This window comes from Zea mays, chromosome 3 (genome assembly GCF_902167145.1).
Source record: "Zea mays cultivar B73 chromosome 3, Zm-B73-REFERENCE-NAM-5.0, whole genome shotgun sequence".
NCBI classification, from domain to species: domain Eukaryota; kingdom Viridiplantae; phylum Streptophyta; class Magnoliopsida; order Poales; family Poaceae; genus Zea; species Zea mays.
This window is the reverse complement of record NC_050098.1, coordinates 28,723,480-28,745,725: the sequence shown is the minus strand read 5'-3', so window position 1 is coordinate 28,745,725 and position 22,246 is coordinate 28,723,480. Positions and strand designations below refer to the sequence as shown.

General features: G+C 44.9%; 3 protein-coding genes across 11 annotated transcripts; 2 read left to right on the top strand and 1 right to left on the bottom strand.

The window, feature by feature from the left end:
- The first annotated feature begins 2,006 nt into the window (after positions 1–2,006).
- LOC100283557 (sarcoplasmic reticulum histidine-rich calcium-binding protein) lies at positions 2,007–4,584 on the top strand. 4 transcript variants are annotated; one of them, XM_020549745.3, is made up of 4 exons: positions 2,012–2,172; positions 2,303–2,461; positions 2,613–2,682; positions 3,543–4,547. In XM_020549745.3, the coding sequence occupies exon 4, from the start codon at positions 3,568–3,570 to the stop codon at positions 4,309–4,311; it is 744 nt and encodes a 247-aa protein (XP_020405334.1). In that variant the 5' UTR covers positions 2,012–2,172; positions 2,303–2,461; positions 2,613–2,682; positions 3,543–3,567; the 3' UTR covers positions 4,312–4,547. The 4 variants fall into 4 exon arrangements, with proteins under 4 accessions (NP_001399486.1, NP_001149929.1, XP_020405334.1 ...); XM_020549743.3 differs by having other exon boundaries at positions 3,509–4,547; NM_001412557.1 differs by lacking the exon at positions 2,303–2,461 and having other exon boundaries at positions 2,007–2,172; positions 3,543–4,584.
- Positions 4,585–6,311: 1,727 nt separating this feature from the next.
- LOC100279343 (uncharacterized) lies at positions 6,312–8,932 on the top strand. 6 transcript variants are annotated; one of them, XM_023301873.2, is made up of 4 exons: positions 6,314–7,213; positions 7,433–7,598; positions 7,718–7,846; positions 8,402–8,932. In XM_023301873.2, the coding sequence occupies exons 1-4, from the start codon at positions 6,994–6,996 to the stop codon at positions 8,481–8,483; spliced, it is 597 nt and encodes a 198-aa protein (XP_023157641.1). In that variant the 5' UTR covers positions 6,314–6,993; the 3' UTR covers positions 8,484–8,932. The 6 variants fall into 6 exon arrangements, with proteins under 6 accessions (XP_023157644.1, XP_023157641.1, XP_023157640.1 ...); XM_023301872.2 differs by having other exon boundaries at positions 7,715–7,846; XM_023301874.2 differs by having other exon boundaries at positions 6,315–7,213; positions 7,480–7,598; positions 7,715–7,846.
- A 3,250-nt stretch (positions 8,933–12,182) lies between these two features.
- Positions 12,183–13,921, bottom strand: LOC100276597 (uncharacterized). The gene has a single exon (NM_001150347.3). It carries the CDS (start codon positions 13,613–13,615, stop codon positions 12,347–12,349), a length of 1,269 nt encoding a protein of 422 aa, NP_001143819.2. The 5' UTR covers positions 13,616–13,921; the 3' UTR covers positions 12,183–12,346.
- Positions 13,922–22,246: the final 8,325 nt, after the last annotated feature.

Here is a 22,246-nt window from a genome sequence, read left to right as displayed (position 1 = left end):
GGGTATATATAAATTTTATGCCCTATTGATGACGTTCAATTTTGATTTTCATAGGATGGGCGGGAGTATTAAGGTTTGACTAGTTTTAAGTGTCAAAAGAGTTGATGGACACATAGATTAATGATAGAGTCTTTTCTTTTTCTTTTGGCTATACTAAAAAAGGGCTATTGATGGATAGCTTGACTTAAGTAAATCTATTGATGAATGATGATGCACACTTGAACAGTCTATTACTTAGTAGGTAACTCTATTAAAGTTAAAGATAAGTTTGAGATTGTATCCAACTCGGAGTGTTTGAAATAAACGAGTTGGTAGTGCTACAGTGGCACTAGACTCTATTGTCACCACTTATTGGAGAATACAACATATGTGACTTTTATTAGAAGAAAACTAAACATTGATTATTTAGAGTATTTAGTTGCAAATGCTACATTCTCATGAAAGACATAAAACTGAGTAAGTTTGAAAAAATGATGAAGGATTTCTACCAATATACTATACATAAAAAACATATAGAGCCAAGAAGACACCTAAAATTAGATGGGGAATAAAATAATAATAATGATGAAGAAAAATAGTTTCATTTTTTACAAACCGTTTATTTATTATTATTATGTATTTTGATTGAATTACAAGTTTTAAATTATGTGCTCTATAAATTTTCACAAAACAAAACATTTTATTTTATTTTAAACAAGAATATATATATACATTTATACCACTATATAATCACCAGTTTAAACTTTGATATGTTCACCCAACCAAATCACCCTCACACTCATAACCTCCCCTACATCTACCAAACAAATTACACACACATAACACACCCTCAAAATCAACAATTCATATTCCCAGATAACCCCTATATTCGCTACTCATTCAAATCCAATGATCAATATTATTTAGACCATCCTCTCTCCCTCTCCGTCCATCAGCGACCCGGTCGTCCCCTCCCCCTCACTCGCGTTACCCAACCCCCTCCCTCGTGCTACCGTCGCCCCTCCACAACCCAGCCACCTCTCCCCTCCCTCAATGACCCCATTGCCCCCTCCCTCACGTGGTCGATGTCGGTCTCTATCTCTCTCCTCCTCGGTATCGTAGCGTTAGCACGAGTAATTAGACTAGATGGGGAAGAAAATAAGAATGGCAAGAAAAATAGTTTCATTTTTACAGAGCATTTATTTTTTATGTATTGAATTATGATTTTTAAATTATATGTTCTATGAATTTTTACCAAACAAAACATTATATTTTATTTCAAATAATAATTTATAACGAAAAATCAAGATGACACATCACACCTCCTATCTTATAAAATAGATGTCCTCGAATCATGCTAGGGCTAAAAAAAGCTCGCGACTCACGAGTCAGCTTGAACTCAGTTAGGTTCGGCTCGACTCGACCTAGAGAGCTCACAAGCCTAAACGAGCTTGAGCCTAGTCTACTTTTGTGATTCGCTTAAGCAGTAAGTTGAGTAGCCTAGCTGAACCTGAGCGAGCCTAAACAGGCTCGCGAACCGGCCAAATGATACGATGTTATGTTATAGCACTATTATATTATAATAGTATTGATTTATTTTCTTATTTTTTTATTGACTAAATGTTAGATAGAGTGTAGTTTAAAATATATTACCGGATTCTTAATGCTGGTTTTTTCCGTTGTTGTTTTTTATTTATCACGATTTAGTTTAAAAATAAACTAGCAGACGGTAAATATTTGAGAACAGTAATAGTATAATTATGCTTAAATAAGATTTAGTGTGGCGGCTTTTAAACCGATACACGAGTAGCCTAAACCAAATTTAGGTCCTATTTAGAAGCAAACCTGTTTTTATTTTTTAACTACAAGAGTTTTTTTAGTATTTAAGAATCTGTAAATCTAATTTTTTTATAAATTAAGTATAAATTGGTTTATTTAGAATCATCTCAATTTTTATAAAACAGTTTTTTTTAAAAATTAGGTCGTTCAAAACAGATATTTAATCTCTCAGCTCACAATGCGATCGCTCGTTTCGCGTCCTAGCCCAGGACAAGTTCCCTTTTTCTTCTCCCAAGTCTGCGACTAGGAGGCGACGGGCCGACGGGCCAAGTTTCCTTTCTCTTCTCAGTCTGCGACTGGCGGCGGCGACCATCACGCACAAGCCTTCGTTGCTACCTGCGCTCCGCCAATTCGGTGAGTCGCGCTCTTGCTCGCTTGTTTTGCATTTCCTTTCAACCTGTCTTAAAAACCGACGAATTTTGTACTGCGTTTTCTCCCGATTTCCTCCCTGAAAAAATCATCGAATTTTGAACTATGTTGGTAGCGCGCTTGGGCTCAGATCGCGTCTTGGGCTCCAGAAGCGGTGATTGGAGTCAGATCTGTGAGCTGCAAGGTCTAGAGGTTTTAAAGCGCAGTTGGTTTGGGGGCGGTGATTCTCGGGTGTTGGTTCTGTCGCGGTTTGTTGTGTTTTCCAGAATCTCGGGTGCGTCGAATTCTGCGAGCTCTCTGTTTTGCGACGTACCAGTACTGAGAATTGGTATTGGATGCGGCTGGGATTCGAGAATGCCCCTTCCAAATTGCCAACTGTTTTCTGTCGAATTCATATCCGTTTTTTTTTATGGCTGCTGTTGCAGGTGAATTGCAGTCTAAGCAAAGGGAAAAGGAAGGATCTTTTCTCCAGACTTGGTAATTTTGGACGACAAGGTAACAAAGTGTATAATCGTGCATAGTCTGTGTTCGTTTCTTGGTAGCGGCTGTCTTAGCTTCTCCTATTGTTAACCTTCTCAGTGTGGTACGGTGATTTTATAAACATGTAACTACAGCTAGTTCCGAGCTCTTATTACTGTCACTTGGAGATATAAAGATAACATAAAAAGGGCAGACCTCCCGAGGAGTGGTGTTTGGGAAAGGGATAAACCAAGGCATGCCTCCCCGCAGATGCGGATTAGCTGCTTTGAACCCGCGACCCAGTTACCTATTGAGACAACTCTCATACACCAGGCCCACCCTTTTTATATAAGATAAGATGTTGGGAGTTAAATTAATTTGGAAGTCTGTGTCTCTTTTGCTGCGCCCAGATTCATAACCATAATCATGTTTAAACAAGTGCTGTGTGAAGAGCCATATTTCTCACATAAGTTTTTTAGGATATTGTGTATAGTTGTGATATAATTGTGATATCTGTGAGATCCCTTTTGTTAACATAGTTTTATGAGCTTGGAAGCTTAGAAGCCATCTAGCTTTGAACATGATTGATTGATCACTCTCCATAGAAAGTTGACTTGAACATTAAGTGAACTGCGTGAGTATTATCTGAGAATACTTTGATTACATTTGATGCTTAAACTAGCTCAAAGTGTCTCCAAGTAATTTGTCGTTAGGAATTAATTCACTGCATTTTGTTATGTCTATACATGGAAGTTTGTTGTATAAATCTTTTAATCTATCTGATTAGATGTACATCTCTACTGATGTGCTATATAACTTTAGATGTTCAAAAAACTAACAGTGTTTTTCTCTCTTCTATGAGATGCACTTCCTTGCATCATTTCATGTCCCTACAGGTTTTGTATTATCTGATTTTTCGGGATGGATGCCAAAAGGTTCCTGCATCTGGTCGAGGAGAAGAAAAGAAGGGTCCTCGAGAAGAAAGAAGCCCCACTAAAGTGGGAGCAGAAGCTAGAAACAGCAGCTAAGGCCAAGGTTGATGCAGAAGCAAAGGTGAAGAAGCTAAATTCAAGAAAGCACAGGAGGAGAGGAGATTTGTCCTCAGACTCTGATAGTGACTATGGCAGCGATGTTGATCGAAAACACTTGAAGAGGAAGAACCGCAGAAGGAACAAGAAGCATGAGCATTCTGACTCTGATGATGCCAGGAGACGCAATCGTAGATCTAGAAGGAGCACCGACTCAAGTGATGAGAGCAACAGTGAATACGAGACCAGGTCTGAAGAAGAACGTCCAAGGAAGAAGCGCTCGCACAGAAGAAGGCATCACCGGCACTCTTCAAAGTCAGACTCTGAAAACTACAGCAGTGATGAGGAACAACGGAGACCTGCCAAGGACCATTCTCAGAGCCGCAGGCGGCACCATCGGTCATCTGATGATGACTCAGACAAGGACAAGGTCAAGTCAAGACATGGGAAGGGTCTGAGATCTCGTGACGAGGATGCAAGAGCAGATTTCAACAGCAATAAGCATCTCAGGAGCCAATCCTTGGAGGAGTCATCAGATGATAGAGATGCTGATGAATCTGAGAAGATGAGGAATGGCAAAAGGTCTCACAAGAATGGCGGCCACCGTCACCATCACCATCGACACCACCATGAATGACATAGTAACTCTGCAGAACCTAATGACAGGAGGCAAGTACTGAAAGATGGCCAGAGGGCCCTTGAAGGTGACAGCGCATACTGAAGATATCCCAGCAAGGTCGAGTTAATTGTCCTTATTAAGGACATGAAGATCATTTTTTTTTCGTTCCTGATGTTCTCAGATAATTATTGTATTGCTGACAACATTTCTTTGATTTGTGAATATACTAAACATGTTGCCTATGCATTTGCTTAGATGTCCGATCTCCGAAGGCTGAAGTCGATAAAAGGGCTAGAACGGAGACATTTGTGTCACTGTAGTGGTGCAATTTAAGTATTAGATCATTAAGACACCATAGTGCAACAGACTCTTTGAACACGTCTCAATTAAACACCATGCATCGATATGCTCCATTCCACTCAATTAATTCAGAATTCTGACGACATACACCGAAATCTCAACGCTGCAAAAGGCACACGGCGCTCACATCTTAACACATACGAACTGAACATAATGCTATCCCCTTTTTAAGGTAATTTCTTAGTACATCAGCGCACTACATCTGTATCCCCTGATTGATGTGTCAGATGCTAGAAAACAATAGCGCCTTACATCTATATCCCCTGATTGGTGTCTCAGCTGCTACAAAACAACCTCAACTGCCCAGCGTCCTGTTGACATTTACATCAGGTATTCAGCAATAAGGCAATATGGTAATTGTGGTCACATTACGTGGAAATCAACTGCCCTTATTTGTAAGCATGCAACTGTCTCCCTGTTGCACTTGCACTGCTTTAAAGAGTTGCTGCTCAATGGGCTCGGTCAGAAGTTAGTTAAGATCCTATCTTTTGACTTCTCTTCCTGTTTTCTTAGTTAACTTTTCAAGATTCAAATATATCTTTTGGAATAATAAAAATATAGTTTTATCATTTATTTATTTTAAAAGAATATCTTCAAAGGCATGAAAATCCATATAAACAGCCATCGTAATTAAAAAAATTGGTGAATTTTATCAAATCCCCAAAAAATAAGATTTTAGGTTGTTACATCTGCACCCACATATACCCACATATAATACGCCGGCCGAAAAATATCGTATCTGACCCGCCAGCGTCGCGCGAGCGGCGAGCCTGGGCTTCCGCGCACAACCATCCAATCACTCCCACTAGATGCAGGGTGGCTTCTTGATTTTAAATACAATGAATTTCTAGCATTGTCACGCAAGGGAATAAACGGGAATAAAACGGCTGCATTTTTTTATGGCACTTGTTGTGGAGTTCACAAACGATCACTGTGGTGTTTCTAACAAGAAGTTGTTTCATCAGGATTTATTTGGTAAAAAACCAAAAAAAAAAAGAAACGTTATAAATAAAACCGGTGCAAAAACAAAAAAAAACAGCTCTGGTAGGTATATCTGTAGCGTGACATGAGCTAGAGCCGTCTACGCACCATTTCTTTTAAGCGACTCCACCTAACGAACCAACTGCCACACTAGCCGAACTCTCTACGATCGCCCCATTTACAATTGCATTGCAATAATACTATTTGTAGTTCTATTATTATCTGCTACTGGTGTACTATTAAATATGAAAAAGAAAACCCGGTCTCAGACTCATGCATCTGACGCAACTGATGGTCTGACCGTTTCTTGCCATGGCTTCCCTTCCCTGAAGGTTATTACGCGAAGAAGAGCAGCGATTGGCAACAAGATTCCCAGAAGCAATGCCGTCCGTAATCCACTGCTGGCCTCCATGGCGTGATGCGTGACTGGTAAACGCGTCCTCTGTTTGCGTCGCGTGCACAGCCAGCGCCGAGCCAAAAAGAAAAAAAAAGGAGGACCATACGCAACGCATGCATGTCCAAACTGCAGCAGCGCCCAAAACACAGTGAATATGCAGGGCTTAGTTACAGACAAGGAGCAAAATGATAAACACCCACCCAAGCGGAGCGGTAACAGCCAAGCGATAATGCAAGATTGCGCTTGCGCTCCGTGCCATACATAAATACGCTTCGACATGACAGGGCAGGGCAGGGCAGGACACGCACGTAGTACATACAGGTCACCCGTTTCGATCTCAATTCGTGTACTAGTATAATAGTAGTAGCTAGGATTAAGTTAGCAAGACAGGAGCTGTGAGGGGACCTGCCGGTATACTACTATCTAACCTTGGCTGCAGCTGCAACCCTCCTCCTACCTTGGTTTCTCTATCCCCTCTCCTCTGATCGGCTGGTCCCCGTTGCATTGGCCTTGGCCCTTGCCATGCCAACCTCATCAACGCCTCTCAACTCTAGCTAGCCAGCCACACCTCCTCTGCTCTGGTCCTCCCCGCCATTAGCCGGTAGCTGCCTAAGCTGCTAACCTTGCTATCTTAGCTACTTCTACTAGTCTAGTGCGTATTTTGTGTCCTGTACATGCTTAGTTCGTCCCCCGCCCCGACCTAACGTGCGAGTGCCGGACTGCTGCGGAAGGAAGGAAGGGAGGGAGGAGGCCGGGCATCAGGGACAAGGAAGACTAGCTCGACATTAATTTCGTTCCGGTAAGGGGAATCCGGAATCGTTCGGCATGGATAATCAGCGAGCCACCTCAACCTCAAAGGGAATCGGCTGCTAGCTAGGAGCTAGCGAGGAGGAGGGTTATCGGCTCCTCCGGCAATCCTGAGGCCGGCTAGCTGAGGGCGAGGCAGCGTCACGCCCGTCCGTATGCATGGAGAGCCAGAGGGTGGTGGTGGTGGTGGAGGACGCGGGCGCCGCGCGGTCGGCGCTGCAGTGGGCCGTCGGCAACTTCATCCGCGGCAGCGACTCCATCACGCTGCTCCACGTCTGCCCGCCGGCGCGGTCGCGCAGGAAGCGCCGCCGCCTCCGCCTCGGCGGCTTCCAGCTCGCGCTCGCCTTCAAGGACCTCTGCAACGGCATCGCCGAGGTACGCACGCACGTGGGCTCAGTGAGTCTCACCCACTCACGGGCAAATTAATTAGGAACAAAGGCAGCAGCACTGCAGCTGGTCGCTGCCCGGTTGGATTTTGCAAGCTGGTGGTAGGTTAAGTTAGCCGCTCGATTGCAATCAATCGGCCGGCGTGGCGTCGCTGTCGCGCCGTCAATTGGCCGCCGCTGTTGTTGATCAGCGTCGTCGGTCTCGTAGTCGGTCGACGTCCGGGTCCGGCTGACGATCCGGAGGATGCGCTGCAGGCCAAGGTGGAGATCGTGGTGACGGAGGGGGAGCTCGGGGAGACGGTGGTGGCGACGGTGAACCAGCTCGGCGCCTCCACGCTCGTCGTCGGCCTCCACGACAAGAGCTTCCTCTACAGGTGAACCATGAATTCGTATTCCGTTTGTCTCTTGTGAACTCTGAGCATGCAAGCTCGATCCAGAACCCGTTGTTGGACTGAATCTTTCGCTTGTTTATTACGGCGGGTGCGCGCAGCAGGGCGCCGAGCCAGTACAGCCGAGTCATCAGGAGCCTGGGCTGCAGGGTCCTCGCCGTCCGGCAGCACGCCACGGCGCGGGACGGCTTCCTGAACGCCGAGCTCACCCAGATCGAGACCGTGAACCTGCAGTAAGCAAGCACCACCTGTCTGTTGGCTTGGTTCGTTGGCTAGCTAGCTAGCAAGCAAGTAAAGCATGCGCCGGGTTTTTTTTTTTCTTCTTCTTCTTCGTCAGAATAGAAAACAACGGGCGGGCAATGGGTTGGTTCAGCTGCTGAGCATGGCACTGACACCCTTGGATTCCTGGGCTCCGATCGAGATTAGGTAACTCGGACATCGTGAATTTCATGATAAAACTATGCCTAGCCTAGGCGCTTCCAAAATGCAAATGGAGTTGGCCCCGCCCCGGCTCTGACGATTTTTTTGAAACCGATGTTCGTGAGAGGGGGCGGCGTTCAGGGTTGCCGCCGGGCGCCGGCGAGTCGAGCCCTTTTCGCGCCTGTCGATGTGTTAGCTCACTGACTAAAATTCCAAAATGCCGCAGCTTTCGTACTAAAGAAAAAAAAGTTTAAAAGCTAAGCAGTTAGCAGTACGCTGATAATGGTACAGCTTTCAGTTTGAGTATCGTCTGGCTCTCTGGCTGCCAACAACGCCACTGACCTACACCTTTTTTTTTTTTTTTGCAGCATACCACCGCCAAAGATCCCGTTCCCGATGTTCACGCTCCCCCTTGGCGTGATATGGAGAAGATCGAAGCGGAGAAAGTGATACTCAAACTGCGGGGAAGACGGAGGAACAGCAGAACAGGAACAGCACGGCAGGCATAGCTGAGCCTGTCCTGATGGCTAGTAGATATATACACGTACACGCACGCGTGCACATCAACGGAGGCGCAGCAAATCTGCGGATTGACGTAACTGTAATGACGACAGCGGCAGGCACAGAATGTTAGAGAGGAAGGGTATACTCCAGCTCCGGGAAAGACGGCCCCGTACTTGTATTATTAGATGATTAATCGACAGGTTGGTTTACTGGAAACTAGAGGAGCCATTCTGTTTTCTGAAGAAAAAGAAGAATGGAGCAAGGTTAGAGGACTGCCGGTTCTGATGTTAAGTCTGTAACCTCTCACGACCTGATGCTCTGTTATCCTTAAAATTGATCTAAGTTAGAAAACTTCAAAACTAAAGAGGTTTTGGTTTCTAAAGACTAATTTTTAATCCCTCCATTTTATTCCATTTTAGTACTTAAATTGTTAAATATAGAAACTAAAACTATCGGAGACTAAAATGCAACAAAATGGAGGCAGTAAAAATTACTCCATAGAAACTAAACACACAATAACTCAAAGTTAAAATGAAGTAGACATTAAGGGGGTGTTTGGTTTGAGTAATCACTCCATCCAATATGAGATGTTGCATCATAAGTTTATCTCTTAAATTCGGTGTTAGTACTAAATAACCATCTATGAGGAATGAGCTGGTGATTGATCAACTCATTCAATTTTACAAACCAAACAAAAAAAGTGAAGAATGAAAAGATGATAAGCTAACTTGTTTCTCAAACCAAACACCCTATAAAATAGAGGAAGCATATTCTCTGTCACAGAGTAAAACTCTAAGGGAGGCTTGCCAAAGCCAGCGAAAGCACTTTTAACTCTAGAGTTACAAACATTATAGAGTTTTGGGAACTTATAAATTGTTGGAGTAACTCTTTTACCAGTCTGCAACCTAAATAAGTAGTTTGAAGGTATTTATTTATCTACTACTTTCACTGGTTATGAGAAAATAATTTAGACTTCGGATGATGATTGTTCGATACCAGATGCGATGGAAAAAAACCTAATCGCTAGATGCCACATGTGAGAACTGATGAGGGCACATGCGGTGCCGAGGCCGTGCTGGTGTCGTGCCGGAAGATCCGGTATAAGGCCCCCCCCCCCCCCCCCCCTGGTCATAAGCCTTGAGCCTAGTCACCATTGAGCTTGCCCCCCATGCGCAGGACTTCAGGAATGACAATGAACTTGGGGGTGTATTATTCGCCATCATTGGAGAAGCTTTGTTCTGGACGCTGACAATGAACTTAATCACTATGATTAATCATTAAGATTGCAATAACTCCACCTTGTCACACAAACCAGATCTTGATCTGGGGCTTCTATTGATTTCGTTTACTCAACAACTGTCACCACCAGCAGGGTACAACTCACTCTATCCTAAAGCAAACAAAATATAAATTCTTAGAGTGCTAAGGAATACCATAGGGAAATCGGCAGGACAGGTGATCAGTTGGCATTTCATTCCAAGTCACCTCAAATGATTGCTTGTTGACTAGGAGTCCAGTCTTACAATAGTCAACATTCAGATAATAATATGATGTAACCACAGCAATACAATGTGCACTAGCCAAAATACGCATCTTGCATTACATCACGTCATCACCAGATTTTCTGCTCAATGATAGTACATCAATACTGCAACGGCCCAAACTCCCAACCAATATTTCTCAAAAGGATAACCCACCCATTATACTCAGAGTTATTGGTACTTGAAGAAAGTTCACATTTCACAAAGTATGAATCTACACATGAAGACCAGCTTCTCCAGCAACTCTTCTTTTCACACGTTCAGTTAACTGGCACGAACAAAATATGCTGCACTAGTTCCACACACATACCGCATAGAACATGTCATCTGAGTCTGAAAACTACACCCATTGCAAACCTATTTCCTATAGGCCAAAGGTATTCTCGCTAATTTACAGCTTTAAACTTAGTAGTAAATACGTAATACGCTTTAGGGCTGGTTTGGTGGCAAGGGAATTGGAGGGATTTCCTCCTTCCAATTCCCTTGTCACCAAACTAGCCTTTAGTGAAGTTAGGTCCAAACAACTAGCTTAAAATTTAACTAAACTTGGAGCCCACCACCAAAGCAACAGGTGGGCCTCAGTTCAAATATACAGGGGACAATGAACCATAAGTTTGCTCATACTGCTGTAGGTAGGATCACCAAATAACCCATCATACATTCATACTGTATGCCATCTCCAACAGCTTATCTATTTCTATACCCATATTTAAATTTCACTATACGAACAATACAGTCAATAATAATGCAAAACATAGTTTTGAATGACCATATGGGTGAACTACTGGACACGGTCTAAGTATAGGACCAATATGGGACCTCATATATTTTGAGCATAGAGGTCCTTGAAAGTCATCCACACGCAAAGAAAGTTCATCATGCAACCGATTAATGACTAGTTCAAATGATTTTGTTTCAACTTTTCAACAAAGTTAACTGAGTTCAGATATAGCATTAGATGTAATTGCAAAGAGATAAAAAACATACGTGCTAGCAGAGTTTATAGGTTAAACATATCCTCTAGTATTCTGCACAACATTTTTGCATGCATGACCAGAAATCATTACCTATTCCATTACTGTATCTCAAAATTTCACTTCGGGTTAAAGCCGGCTGTTTGAACTGCTGCAACTGTAATCTATAGAGACAAAAACACTGTATAAGTAGAAGCTGGTACGGATTTAAGCCAAACAAACATACCTAGTTGGCCAACCAAGAGTTCTACGCGGGGCTAACTACCTATCAATCATTGCACACATAACTAGAAACCAATTCCAGCTCCATCATAGTAAATGCATCACAAGTTTTAGTAGGCCAACCTGATAGGACTCTACTATTCTAAGCTGTTAAGGTCCAATTCAAGCAGTGACTGTTCGCTTCGGATTAAAACAGGTTGTTTGGACTGCTGTAGCTGCAATCTGTAAAGACAAAAATATTGTAGAAACAGTAGAAACCGGTATAGATTAAAGCCAAGCGAATAGGCTGATGATGATTTATTCTGGGGGGGGGGGGGATGACTAGTGCTGCAGATTGACCTAAATCTCCTTCACAAGTACAGATACTGACATGAGGTTCATAGTGTAAGTTAGCAAGAAGAAACTAAACTTAGCTAACACGATGAATTGTTATCTCAGTCCTTAACTAAAGTTCTCACATGAATGGGTAGATATAAAGAGCAATGATAATCAACCATGAAAGATAAGGGATATTCATTACAGCTGGGCAAAAGGGCTACAAGTTTCACTGCAAATGCATTTCTGCAGATTTTTACTTAACATCAGCTCCACTAAAAACCACATACGAATTATCTGGGAGGTTCCAACTAACACATGACGCAATCAGACTAAGGTCCTGTTTGGAACTCTAGAGCTAATAGTTAGCTAGCTAATAAATTATTAGCTGGATTGAGCCCGCTAATGAACTAATTGTTAGCTGTGAGGTAGCTAACAATTAGCTGTAGTATTAGTTGATGGTGTTTGAAACCCAACAACTAATTTTTAGTAGTTAATTATTAGTTTTAGAGGTTCCAAACGAGGCCTTAAGAGGTGATCTGCATTGACAGCTAAGTAGCACCATAATAGTAACAAAAAAAAAGAGAAAAGTATAAATGGCAAGAGACTGCATAGCAATTTTAAGAAAGGAGGTGACTGCTAGTATGTAGCACAGTAGCAGGTAAAAAAAACAGCAGTCATCACTTTAAATTGTGTGCCTACAGCATAATTAAGACTTTTTTTTCGAACCACAATCATGAATCACCATCCAGGGAGTTCATATCTGTCTGTCAAGCTCCTCGTCAGCCTTCTTCAGAAAAACATCCCAGCCACTCCCCTCACCCCAATCCAGCATATCATATGGCACAGCTGTCATCAATCCTGGCCTCACTGCACCCTGCTGCATGACCACCCGAAACTCCAGCTCAGACCCTCTCCCCTTCTCCTCAAGCTCCTCCCAAGTAAACAGCAGCGGCAAGGTATAACCACCCCATGGATTGAAATCTATGAGCTTGACTCGCCCATCTGTCCTCACATACACATCAAACGTATAATTGTTTGAAGCAAACTGTGGCTCAATCACTTCGTTGAAGAAAGCCTCAATTTTCGGTTGCACCTCGGAACTCCATCCAGGCAGTGATGGGTAGTAAGCTGATGGGTCTCTCTGGGACACAGCAACCAGCTTCTGCTCCCGAACGAAGCATCGGAACTCTGACTCAGGGCGTAGGCCTGGGTACCACTTGCGGAGGGCAAGGTAGTATTGGAACCCATCGTCCACCCAAGTATTCTCGTTATGTTCTTCTTCGGTTGCATCTTCAACATCACAGTCCCCATCATTTGTCTTGCCTCCCTCCGCACCTGTCTTGCTTGAATTACTTGGTGCTCCATTGGTGCCTTCGCAGCCACGAATCCCATCGGCATTTGGTCGAGCACCTTCCTCAGAACCGGCACTAACTTTTTGGGCATTCCGTCGAGCACCCTCCGGGCGCACGAAATCCTTGCATGATTGTCGCGCGGAGGCAAGGTCGTGGGCTACACAGTCGGAGGAGCGGAGCAGCATGGCAACCTCGGCGAAGCACGTGCACCGACTCGTGCCATCGGCAGACATGAAGGTGGCATCCTTGGGCGCGCTCCAGTTGAGCTTGGGGAGCGCGGCGCCGCCTAGCTCGGCGATGGCGGCGTCGATGGCCACCTCCAGCTCCGGGAATTCCGGCCGGAGCGGGTGGTCGGCGTCGGGGTCGAAGACGTCTTCGCTGCTGGAGCCGAAGAACAAGTCGGAGTTGAGGAGAGAGTCGGGGTCGGGGTGGTGCGCGTGGATGGGCGCGAAGGGCTGGCGGCCGGAAGTTATCGCCGGAAGGAGGAACGGTAGTGGCTCCTCATCAGCGCCATCTTCAGCGTCGGCGTCGGCGTTGGGGTAGGCCCGCTGGCCGGCGAGGTAGCGGAGGAAGGCGGCGGGGAGCGGGATGATGACGGTGGGGATGGAGTGGCGACGGAAGGCCGGGTACCACTCGTGGATTTGGCACCGGAGCAGCTCCTCGAGAAGCATCTCCTTTGCTTCGCTCCTGCAATTCGCGCGGCTTCACCGTGGCTGGGGCTCGCCGGAGTCTCTGTTCTCCTTATCGTCGGCTTCGTCTTTGGGTAAAAACCGAGATCGCTGCCCTCCGTCGTGGTCGTTCGTGTCTTGTTGGGTTGGGGGATTGAGAGTGAGTTTGGTGCGGTATGGTTATGAGGCCTACATGGTACTTCAACATGGGCCGTTTTGGGATGTCAACAGATTGGGCTGCCCATCACGAGGCTCTGTTTGGTGGAGATACATCATCTACAAATTCATTAAATATTGATTTACGTTCAACCTTTTCTTCTAAACATTCTAACTTCACCTGCTCTAGCAGCTCTACCATGGATTGTTGCGCCTCTAATTAGGGCACGTGGATAGAACCCGACTAAGGCCTTGTTCGTTTGTGTCGGATTGGTGGGTCGGAACGATTCCGAGCCAGATTGCTTCTCTAATTTATATAAACTTTGATTAGCCGGAATGATTCCGGGTACAATCTGATGTAAACGAACAAGGCCTAATGGAGGGGGAGGGGGACTCGAGGGTGGTCGATCTTCATGAAAGTAGGTAAGCAAAAACGAGGTAGATATTACAAATAGTAGCCTAAATGGTTTTATACCGGCCAAGGTTGAATGTGACCAAGCGATGGAGAGACACTGAAACCATGATGATCTCGACTCATTTTCCGAACAATTGCAAAACCATAAACTAGAACTGATAGACGCAAAAGACTCAAGAGTCTATAGCATGAACTAAGGGATCTCATAGATCTCTTTCGTAGGTCCAAGAAATCACAAGAACAATAGAAGCAAGTCCCTCCCAACTCTTGGCTGCAATACCATATGGTAGATTAATCTATACTACTTATTAAGAAGGTAAGAGTAGTCTGTCGTTCTGCCTTTAATTGATCCGGACCGTCCGTGGCACGGTAGCCGCTCGCGATCCATCGGCTGCGCTCCCGTCCTCCCACGATAGCCACGAGCAACCTCTCCTTCTCTGGAACCGACGTCGTCGCCCTCTCCCCCTCCCTCTCTCTCCGTTCCTCTCGTCTCGCTTCTTCACTCGGAGGCCCCAACCTACTCGGCTTCACCAGATCGCGCCGGACACGGTCGTTGGGCCGCCACCATGATCTCGACGCGGCTCACTCTCGACCACTCGCCGGCCCGCCCCTTCCTTGCTCGAGCTGCCGCCATGCCCCCATCCGAGATCGGCACCCCCTGTGCCCCCTCGCTCTCGGCCACTCGCCGCCCCCGCTCGAGACGCTGACACGCCCTCGTCCGAGATCCGCGCCCCATGTGCCCCCTCCGCTCCATCCACGACCGCGCCCCCCCCCCCCCCGTTTGAGCCGCCACCATGCCCCCGTCCGAGATCAGCGGAGATGGACGTGGATGGTGTCGCGCGCGTCGTTCGACACCAACCGCAGCAGCGTGCGTGGGGCCACGGCGGCGCCTAGGCTCATGTCCGTGGACCACCACCTAGATTCGATGACCACCGCCTCCATCTGCGCGCCCTAGCAAGGTCGATGTCGCGGGCTGCCGCCGGCGAGGTGGCCATCCTTGGCATCCGTGCCCCAGCACGCGACCACGAGAGCAGAACCCTTCTCCCGCCACATCCTCATCACCCCCGATGCCAAACCTGGCGCCTGGGCTCATATATTTATGCAATAGGGATTTGGGTTAAGATTCAACAAGACTCAGGAACACTTCCCTACTCTAGATGAAGTTGAGGGTATGAGTGAGTTGTTTCCCCTATTTGTTAATTTATTATTCTTGAATTATACCAATCGACTGAATCCTTTTTCGGTACGCTGCTCCTGCGCTAGCCGGCCACCTCCACCTTGCTTGAGGTCGTTGCGACAGGAAAGAAGGGGTACACGTGTATGTGTGATCCCGGGCGTTGAGCTCAGTAGGTATGATGGTTGGACCAGGATTGATGAGGGTGATTTGTCTTTTCCTACTCGTGTTCTTTGATCTGTGTCGACTTAATTTGCGTTCTTTTGTCAATGGAACATCCATCCCAGGTACCTTTGGAGCACCCAAAAAGATTCTATATAGGGATGACATTTAGGGCCTGTTTGGCATGGCTCTAGAGCAAAACTCCAAGGAGGAGCCGGCTAGAGCATGCCAAACACCCTAACTCCAGAGTTGTAAACTCTATGGAGTTTTTGGAGCTGCAGTACAATTTTTTGGAGTACCTCTTTTGCTGCTCTGAAAACTCCAAAAAAGCAACCTAGTCATGGAGTTTTGAGTTATTTACCCACCATTGCCACTGGTTATGAGAAATAATCTAAACTCTGGAGCAGAGCTGCTCCACCTAGAGTTTTAGAGTAGAGCTGCTCTGGGGTGAAGCAGAGCCATGCCAAACACACCCTTAGCCATGGTGCAGATAATAAGTTCCTTGGAGGTAATATTTATCCGTTTTAAATTCTTAGAAGGTGTCGTTTCAATATTTTTGATGACTCGCATGAATAGATTTTTTGTATGATCACGCTATTTTGATGTTTCCATGCGGAGTAGTGGCAAAGAATTTTTGTTGCCTGAAGACCACACAATGTCGATTATGGACTAGAGATTGCACGAAGTTGGGAAATATATCACCTTAGACAAATTTGATAAAACGGCTCACCCATTTGCAATACTAGCTGCAGATTTTCCTCCAACTGCTCCTCAACCCTTGCATGTTCGCTTCTGCAAAGATATTGAATTACAAGGAGGAAAACTGGTAATCTCTAGCTCTGTTACATTGGACACTTTCATAAGTAGACAAAAAGAATTTTGTATTTTTTTGGACTTTATTATGGTATTTTTCCTTACAAGACAGAAAAGGTATTTTGCCTTACAAAAACCACAAATAGGACTATGAAATGTTGCAAATGATATGCCAATAAAAACAAGGATGATAAATTTTAGCCTCCATACACCACATATATGCTTCTTACCTTCTTACAAAAAACATAGTCAACACAGAAATGTACTTTCTATATTTTTTGAAGTCCTCAAAATAATTGACAAGCACAGCAAGACCATAAGCAAGAGGTAGCTGCCCAACATTTTCCAAGATCTCAACTCTCTTATTACCATCCCCAATATTTCATTCTTCAGATTCTTCACCAAAACTTGATTGTTACTCCTCTCAAGGCCACAAAAACAGTAGAACCAAAGACAAGGAGACTAAGTGGAAATAAACCAAACTTACGTGGGTTCAAACTTGCAACTGTCCACTGTTACAAAAACTACAAATTTCATTGTAAAAAGAAGCTACTCGGGTATTGAGAGTCTAGCAGCAAAAAACAAAGAGACGATGTTAAAAAGATAAAAATGGATCATCACTAAGGAATAATTTATGTGTACTACTTTCTTGAAGATAAACGGTAAATGAATTGTGTTGATGAAAGACTCAAACAGTAACCAAGCTACATGACTGTAACACCCCTGGTGTTACTATAACTAAAACTTGAGCATGGCATCATGAGCATTGACATTGCATATGTTTGACACACCTAGAGTGCATTCACTAGGCAAAAATTTCAAACAAGTTGTGTTGTTTTAATGTTTTTGCAAATGAAACCCTGGATAATGGACTTAACCCTAAATAGTGGTTAAAGGGGTAAAACTTAACCCAAGTTAAGAAAACCTAAAAGCTTTAGGGTAAAAGTCATAAAATGACCCTAAGAATAAACTTGAATCACTTTTATACCCCTGGGATACCAGAAACTCTAATTGGAACCCTGAAAGCTCTAAGTCCAAACCCTAGGGGCTTATGTGCAAAAGTGATGAACCTTTGGACTAAAGTATAAAAACTACTATGTTTGGATATATAAAGTCATTTGGTTCACAAATATGTGAATTTACAAGCCAAACCCTGAGATTTGGACTTAAGTGCAAAATGGACCTCATTTGAGTTCTACACTAAGTCTGAAATTCAGTGTTAAAGGCTCCACTTTAGGGCTTTGTAGCTTGCAAAGCATAGGGTTTTTGCCCTAGGTCACCACATCAAAGTTGAAGACCAATTATAGGAGAACAACTTTGCTAAAGAGTGTGAGCTTAGTTGTTATGAGAAATTTAGAGAAAAACCCAATCAAAAAACTGGCTGTCAGGCTGTTTGATCTGAAATTCAGAATAGCAGATGACTGACATCAACTTTCAGCTCAAATTCGAGCATGATCCAGTGCTCAAATGTGTTCAAGTCCTATAGTCGAATTGTAGATGGTACATTGCTCTACAATTTTGTTTGAGAAAGGCAATCGAGTTGCTGCACAAAATTGGGAGTATATAACCCTGCAAAACACGCTGTCAGGTGCTCTGATATGGGTGTTCTGATGGTACAGTAACCCGAACAGATTTGATCGCCAGCGTGACAAACCTCCACCGCCGGTGACCTCCCCGCGTCAAAATTCGTGCCGCCGCCGCCCGGATTCATGCACGGTGGGGGATGGATAACGCCGGGAAAAGGATGACTCATACGTGGCACCCTCTCCCGGGCCCAGCCGGAGTTACCCACCGGCGACCACCGTGACTCAGGGAGCTCTCGCCGCGCTGTCACACATGCCGTGATTTCCTCGCTGTGCCTCCTACCAACGTGTTATGCATGCGCTTGCGATGTTATCCGTGGCCGAAGGTCGACTGTTGGGTCGCCGTGGCTATAAATAGCACGGTGGTCCACGGCGAGGTGTTTTCCTCTTTACCAGCACACCCATCGCAATCCAAAATTCGCCGTGTCTCCTCTCCCACTCTCCAAATTGGTTGTACACGGGGAATCAGGGGTCCTTTACGACCGTGTAGCCAAAATCCCATCCCTTAATTTCACTCGTGGACGCCACGACACGATTTTTCCCCAATTCCGTCTGCCGCACCGTGAGGAATAGCCCTCCCGTGGCCAGCCTGTTCTGGTGAGTCGCCATTCAATTCATGTGTTGTTTCCGAATCTCTCCATGCTTGTGAAGCTCTCGGTGACGTCCGTTTGCTCAGTTCGGCCATGGTTGTGTGGGAACGTGAGCTCGACGCCCCGGTTTCCGCCCTCAGCGTGGGCAGAACATTTTCTTGGAGCGCCATCCGAAATTGAGGACCGTTCTTAGGTCACCTTAGGTCCGTAAAGCCTCTCCGACAGTTAGTTTGAACAATCGTCACCGATCATGGCCGGTACAAACCTTGTCCGTGATAAACGAACAACGCGGCGTGGTCAGGGGTAATCGCGGGGAAGAAACAGAAACCGGAGGGCCTTTCTGTGAAATGTCAGTGACCCCAGGAAATAGTAACCGAACCCGCTTCCTGTTAGATAAAACCTCGAGGGCTTTTCTGCAAAGCCGCCATCGCGCGCGCGGGCGCGGGCGCAATTCTGCTGCTGTTGGGCCGACCTGGGCTGGTTTCGGCCCAAGCCTGTTCATCGTTTTCTTTTTTCTATTTCTAGCAAACTTTAAAAATGTGTAGAAAAATGTAGAAAAATGCTAAAATTGTGAAACTAATTTTCCTAGGTTTGTTATTTTCTATAGTATTTAACAAAAATAAGTTGGTGATTTTTAGTGGAAGTAAGAAATTTTAGGGTATTTAAAGTAGTTAAAAGTCTTGATTATAGATTTTTAGAAAATAATTGATAGGTCCTAAAATGCCCAAAATTTTTATATGAGTGTTATTCAATATTGAGAAGCCTTGGGTAAAGTTTGAATTGATTTGGACCTTGTTTGATCACCAAACCCCAAAACACCCCCCTGCCCTATGAACTCCTTTACCGACTCCGGAAACCCTAAGTTCCCGGAACTCCGTGAAGGCAAGTTGTATTCAAGACATAACTAATAAGTTTATGTTATCTTTGCATCCTCATGAGCATCCCATGGCATCCATTCTTATACTTATGTATGGTTATGAGTAGAACGTGAAGAAGAGGTAGAAGTCCCCGAAGAGCAAGTGCAACCACCTTTGGACACTCAGGCCAGGAATAGTTTTTGCTTCGACATTTGTGGATCCGAGCCTGAATCACCTGTTAACGAAGGCAAGCCCCGGTGCATTTGCCACCTCCTTGTGTTTTAAAAATCTTTTTCACTTGCTTGATGCATTAGGTGATAGGAGTTGATTGCTAAAACAATTCCTGCATTACCTTCCTTGAACTTGATTACCTTCCTTGATCACCTGTTTTACAAAAGATTTTTGATGCTTAGCATTGCTTTAGAAAAACAAAATGTTTTGTTTTTACAAAAGTTGATGTGGCAAAAGTGGGTGGGATGTTTTCGAAAATAAAACTTGATGGTGGATCCATCAGGGCCTTGATGGATTCAACATCGGAAAAGATGTACCTCTGCCAGGTACCAAACTTTGGGTTTTAAATGATTAAGCTGAGACCGGGCGGTTGACTTGCACGAGAAAGGAGTCTCGGTGTAGTGTCTCCGTCTGAGTCGATTAAGGACCGTCTCGATGTAGGCCTGCTGACCGAGGACCCTTTAACTGGTCACATGCCTCGTCATGGGTAAGCCTTGCCTCGGGCAGACTAAGGCCGGAATAAGATACCACGAAATGGGAGTGGAGCGGTGGCGAGAGTAGCGTGTACCCTCCGTGGCAAGAGGCTGGACGGTGGTGTATCTGTGCTCTCGGTTTGCGTGAACCTGATCCGGTCTTAAGAACCCCGGTGGCGGGTTGACATATGCAAGGGTTAAGTGCTACATATGTCGTGTGATCGGAGATCCTCAGCTGAGTATAATCGATTCGGATCGCCGTACCTCCGCGGTTATGGAGACTTGGCCACTGACTTACACGTAGCATTCCACTAAAGACGATGGGCTCTTGTTAAGAAATTGGCTAGTGCAGGACCAGTGATTGAACTAGGATAGAAAGAACTCTAGCACAGGTAATTTTACTTAACTTGACAAATTAAAACTGGATTTTTAAGGATCCACTTTAGTAAGCATTTCTGCAAAACAGAGTCTTTGAATATTGAAAAGCCTTACCTTGACTCCCACATAACCAGCATACCCTTGAGAGTCTTTTCTTTAGTCGGGTAAGACTTGCTGAGTATTCCATACTCAGGGTTTATCCCTTTGTTGTTTTTAGGTGAGGAAGTAGCAGACTTTTGCTACTTCTGTGCCAAGGTGGTTCCAAAAGAAGAAAATCAAGACTGAAGTGCGGGAGGACTCGGTCCTCCACCTAGGATCTTTTGCTTCTGTCTTCTCGGGAGGAGTTTTTGCCTCCCCTGGTTTGTATAATATTACTCCTATGCACTCACTTTTAGGCTGGTCTGTAATAATATAACTCAAGCTTACTTTTGAAATAAATGTAAGATTATGTAATTCGCTTCCGCATTTCTTCATCTCCGATGTTCTGTAATGTCTACAAGATGGGTGAGACGTTCCTGGTGAGGTAAGGAAAGATACCGAACTTGTCAAGTAGTTCAGGGGCACCTACAGGGTTGTCTGATGTCCGTTGGACAAGGACAACTGTAGGTGGGCCTAATTACTTGGGAGGTTCCGTCACAGCTGGTATCGGAGCGTAGCCCTTCTTGGCAGATATTATGAAGCATCTTCAAAAGGATTTTTAAGAGTCTTACCTAAAAATTCTTTTCTCTTCTTACCTAAGTATTCTGAAGAAGTCTATCTTAAAGACCAGATAGGAAGAGTGCAACATATAGAAGGTTGAATCGACTAAGGTTGATTCTGTACTTACACATGCATCATGCTAAGTACTATATTAATAAAATTTCCCCCTTAGAGAAATGCTGTCGCGCACCAGAAAGACCGCGCGCAAATCTACTAGACCCACTGGCGTACCCTGCCATTAACTTACTCCAAGACATGAAGAAAGTAGCAGTGGTAGCAACGATCCTATCAGGATCTGGAAGCACAAGTTGAACTGCTTCAATCAGAACTCCGTCACAGGAATGATCTATGGGTCGTGGATGTAGCCATCTGCTACTTGCAAGACCAACTCGCGAAACGAGATTTAGCACTCGATTGGGTGGTTAACTCTCGTTTACTCGTCTGGGCTAAGGAAGCCAAAGCTCGAGCCCGTGTGGAGGAGCTTAGCTTAGCCATGGATAACTTGCAGGTCTGTTGTAATGCACTACATGAAGAAGTGCATGTGTTGTATTCACAACTGCACCCGAACGTCCCTGCGAATCTTGTCGGGACAGAAGCCGGACCTTCTCATGTAGCGGGAGAAGCACGTGATGGTGAACCGGACCTTTTCAGGCCCCCTCCCTCTATGAAGTTGGTTAACGAATGGTCTTCTACGCCCAACAGTAAAGCTACCAAAAGTGAAAAGAAGTGGCTTATCAGGTGCCCTTAACATTGGCCAGACAGGACTTTCCTACTAATATGATTGTTCTGAAAAGCCAAGACATGGATGTCATCTTGGGCATGAACTGGTTAGCCCAGCAAAAAAAAGCAATTCTCAACCTTGATCCGAGAGCCATCAGGTTGAGTTATGACCAATAGAGAGTTGATGACTTGGTTGCCTAAACCCAAGAATTAGGCTTTAGTGAACCATGACCCGACCCAAAGTCGAATTTTCCGTTATCATTCCATGACCACACCCGTACAAGTAAATGCCTAGAGAATTTCTTTGTCGGACCTAGAGTATACCTAGACTTCAAACAAGGATCTCAAGTCGTGCCTCCTTTTAGAGCCATTCTCTTGATCAG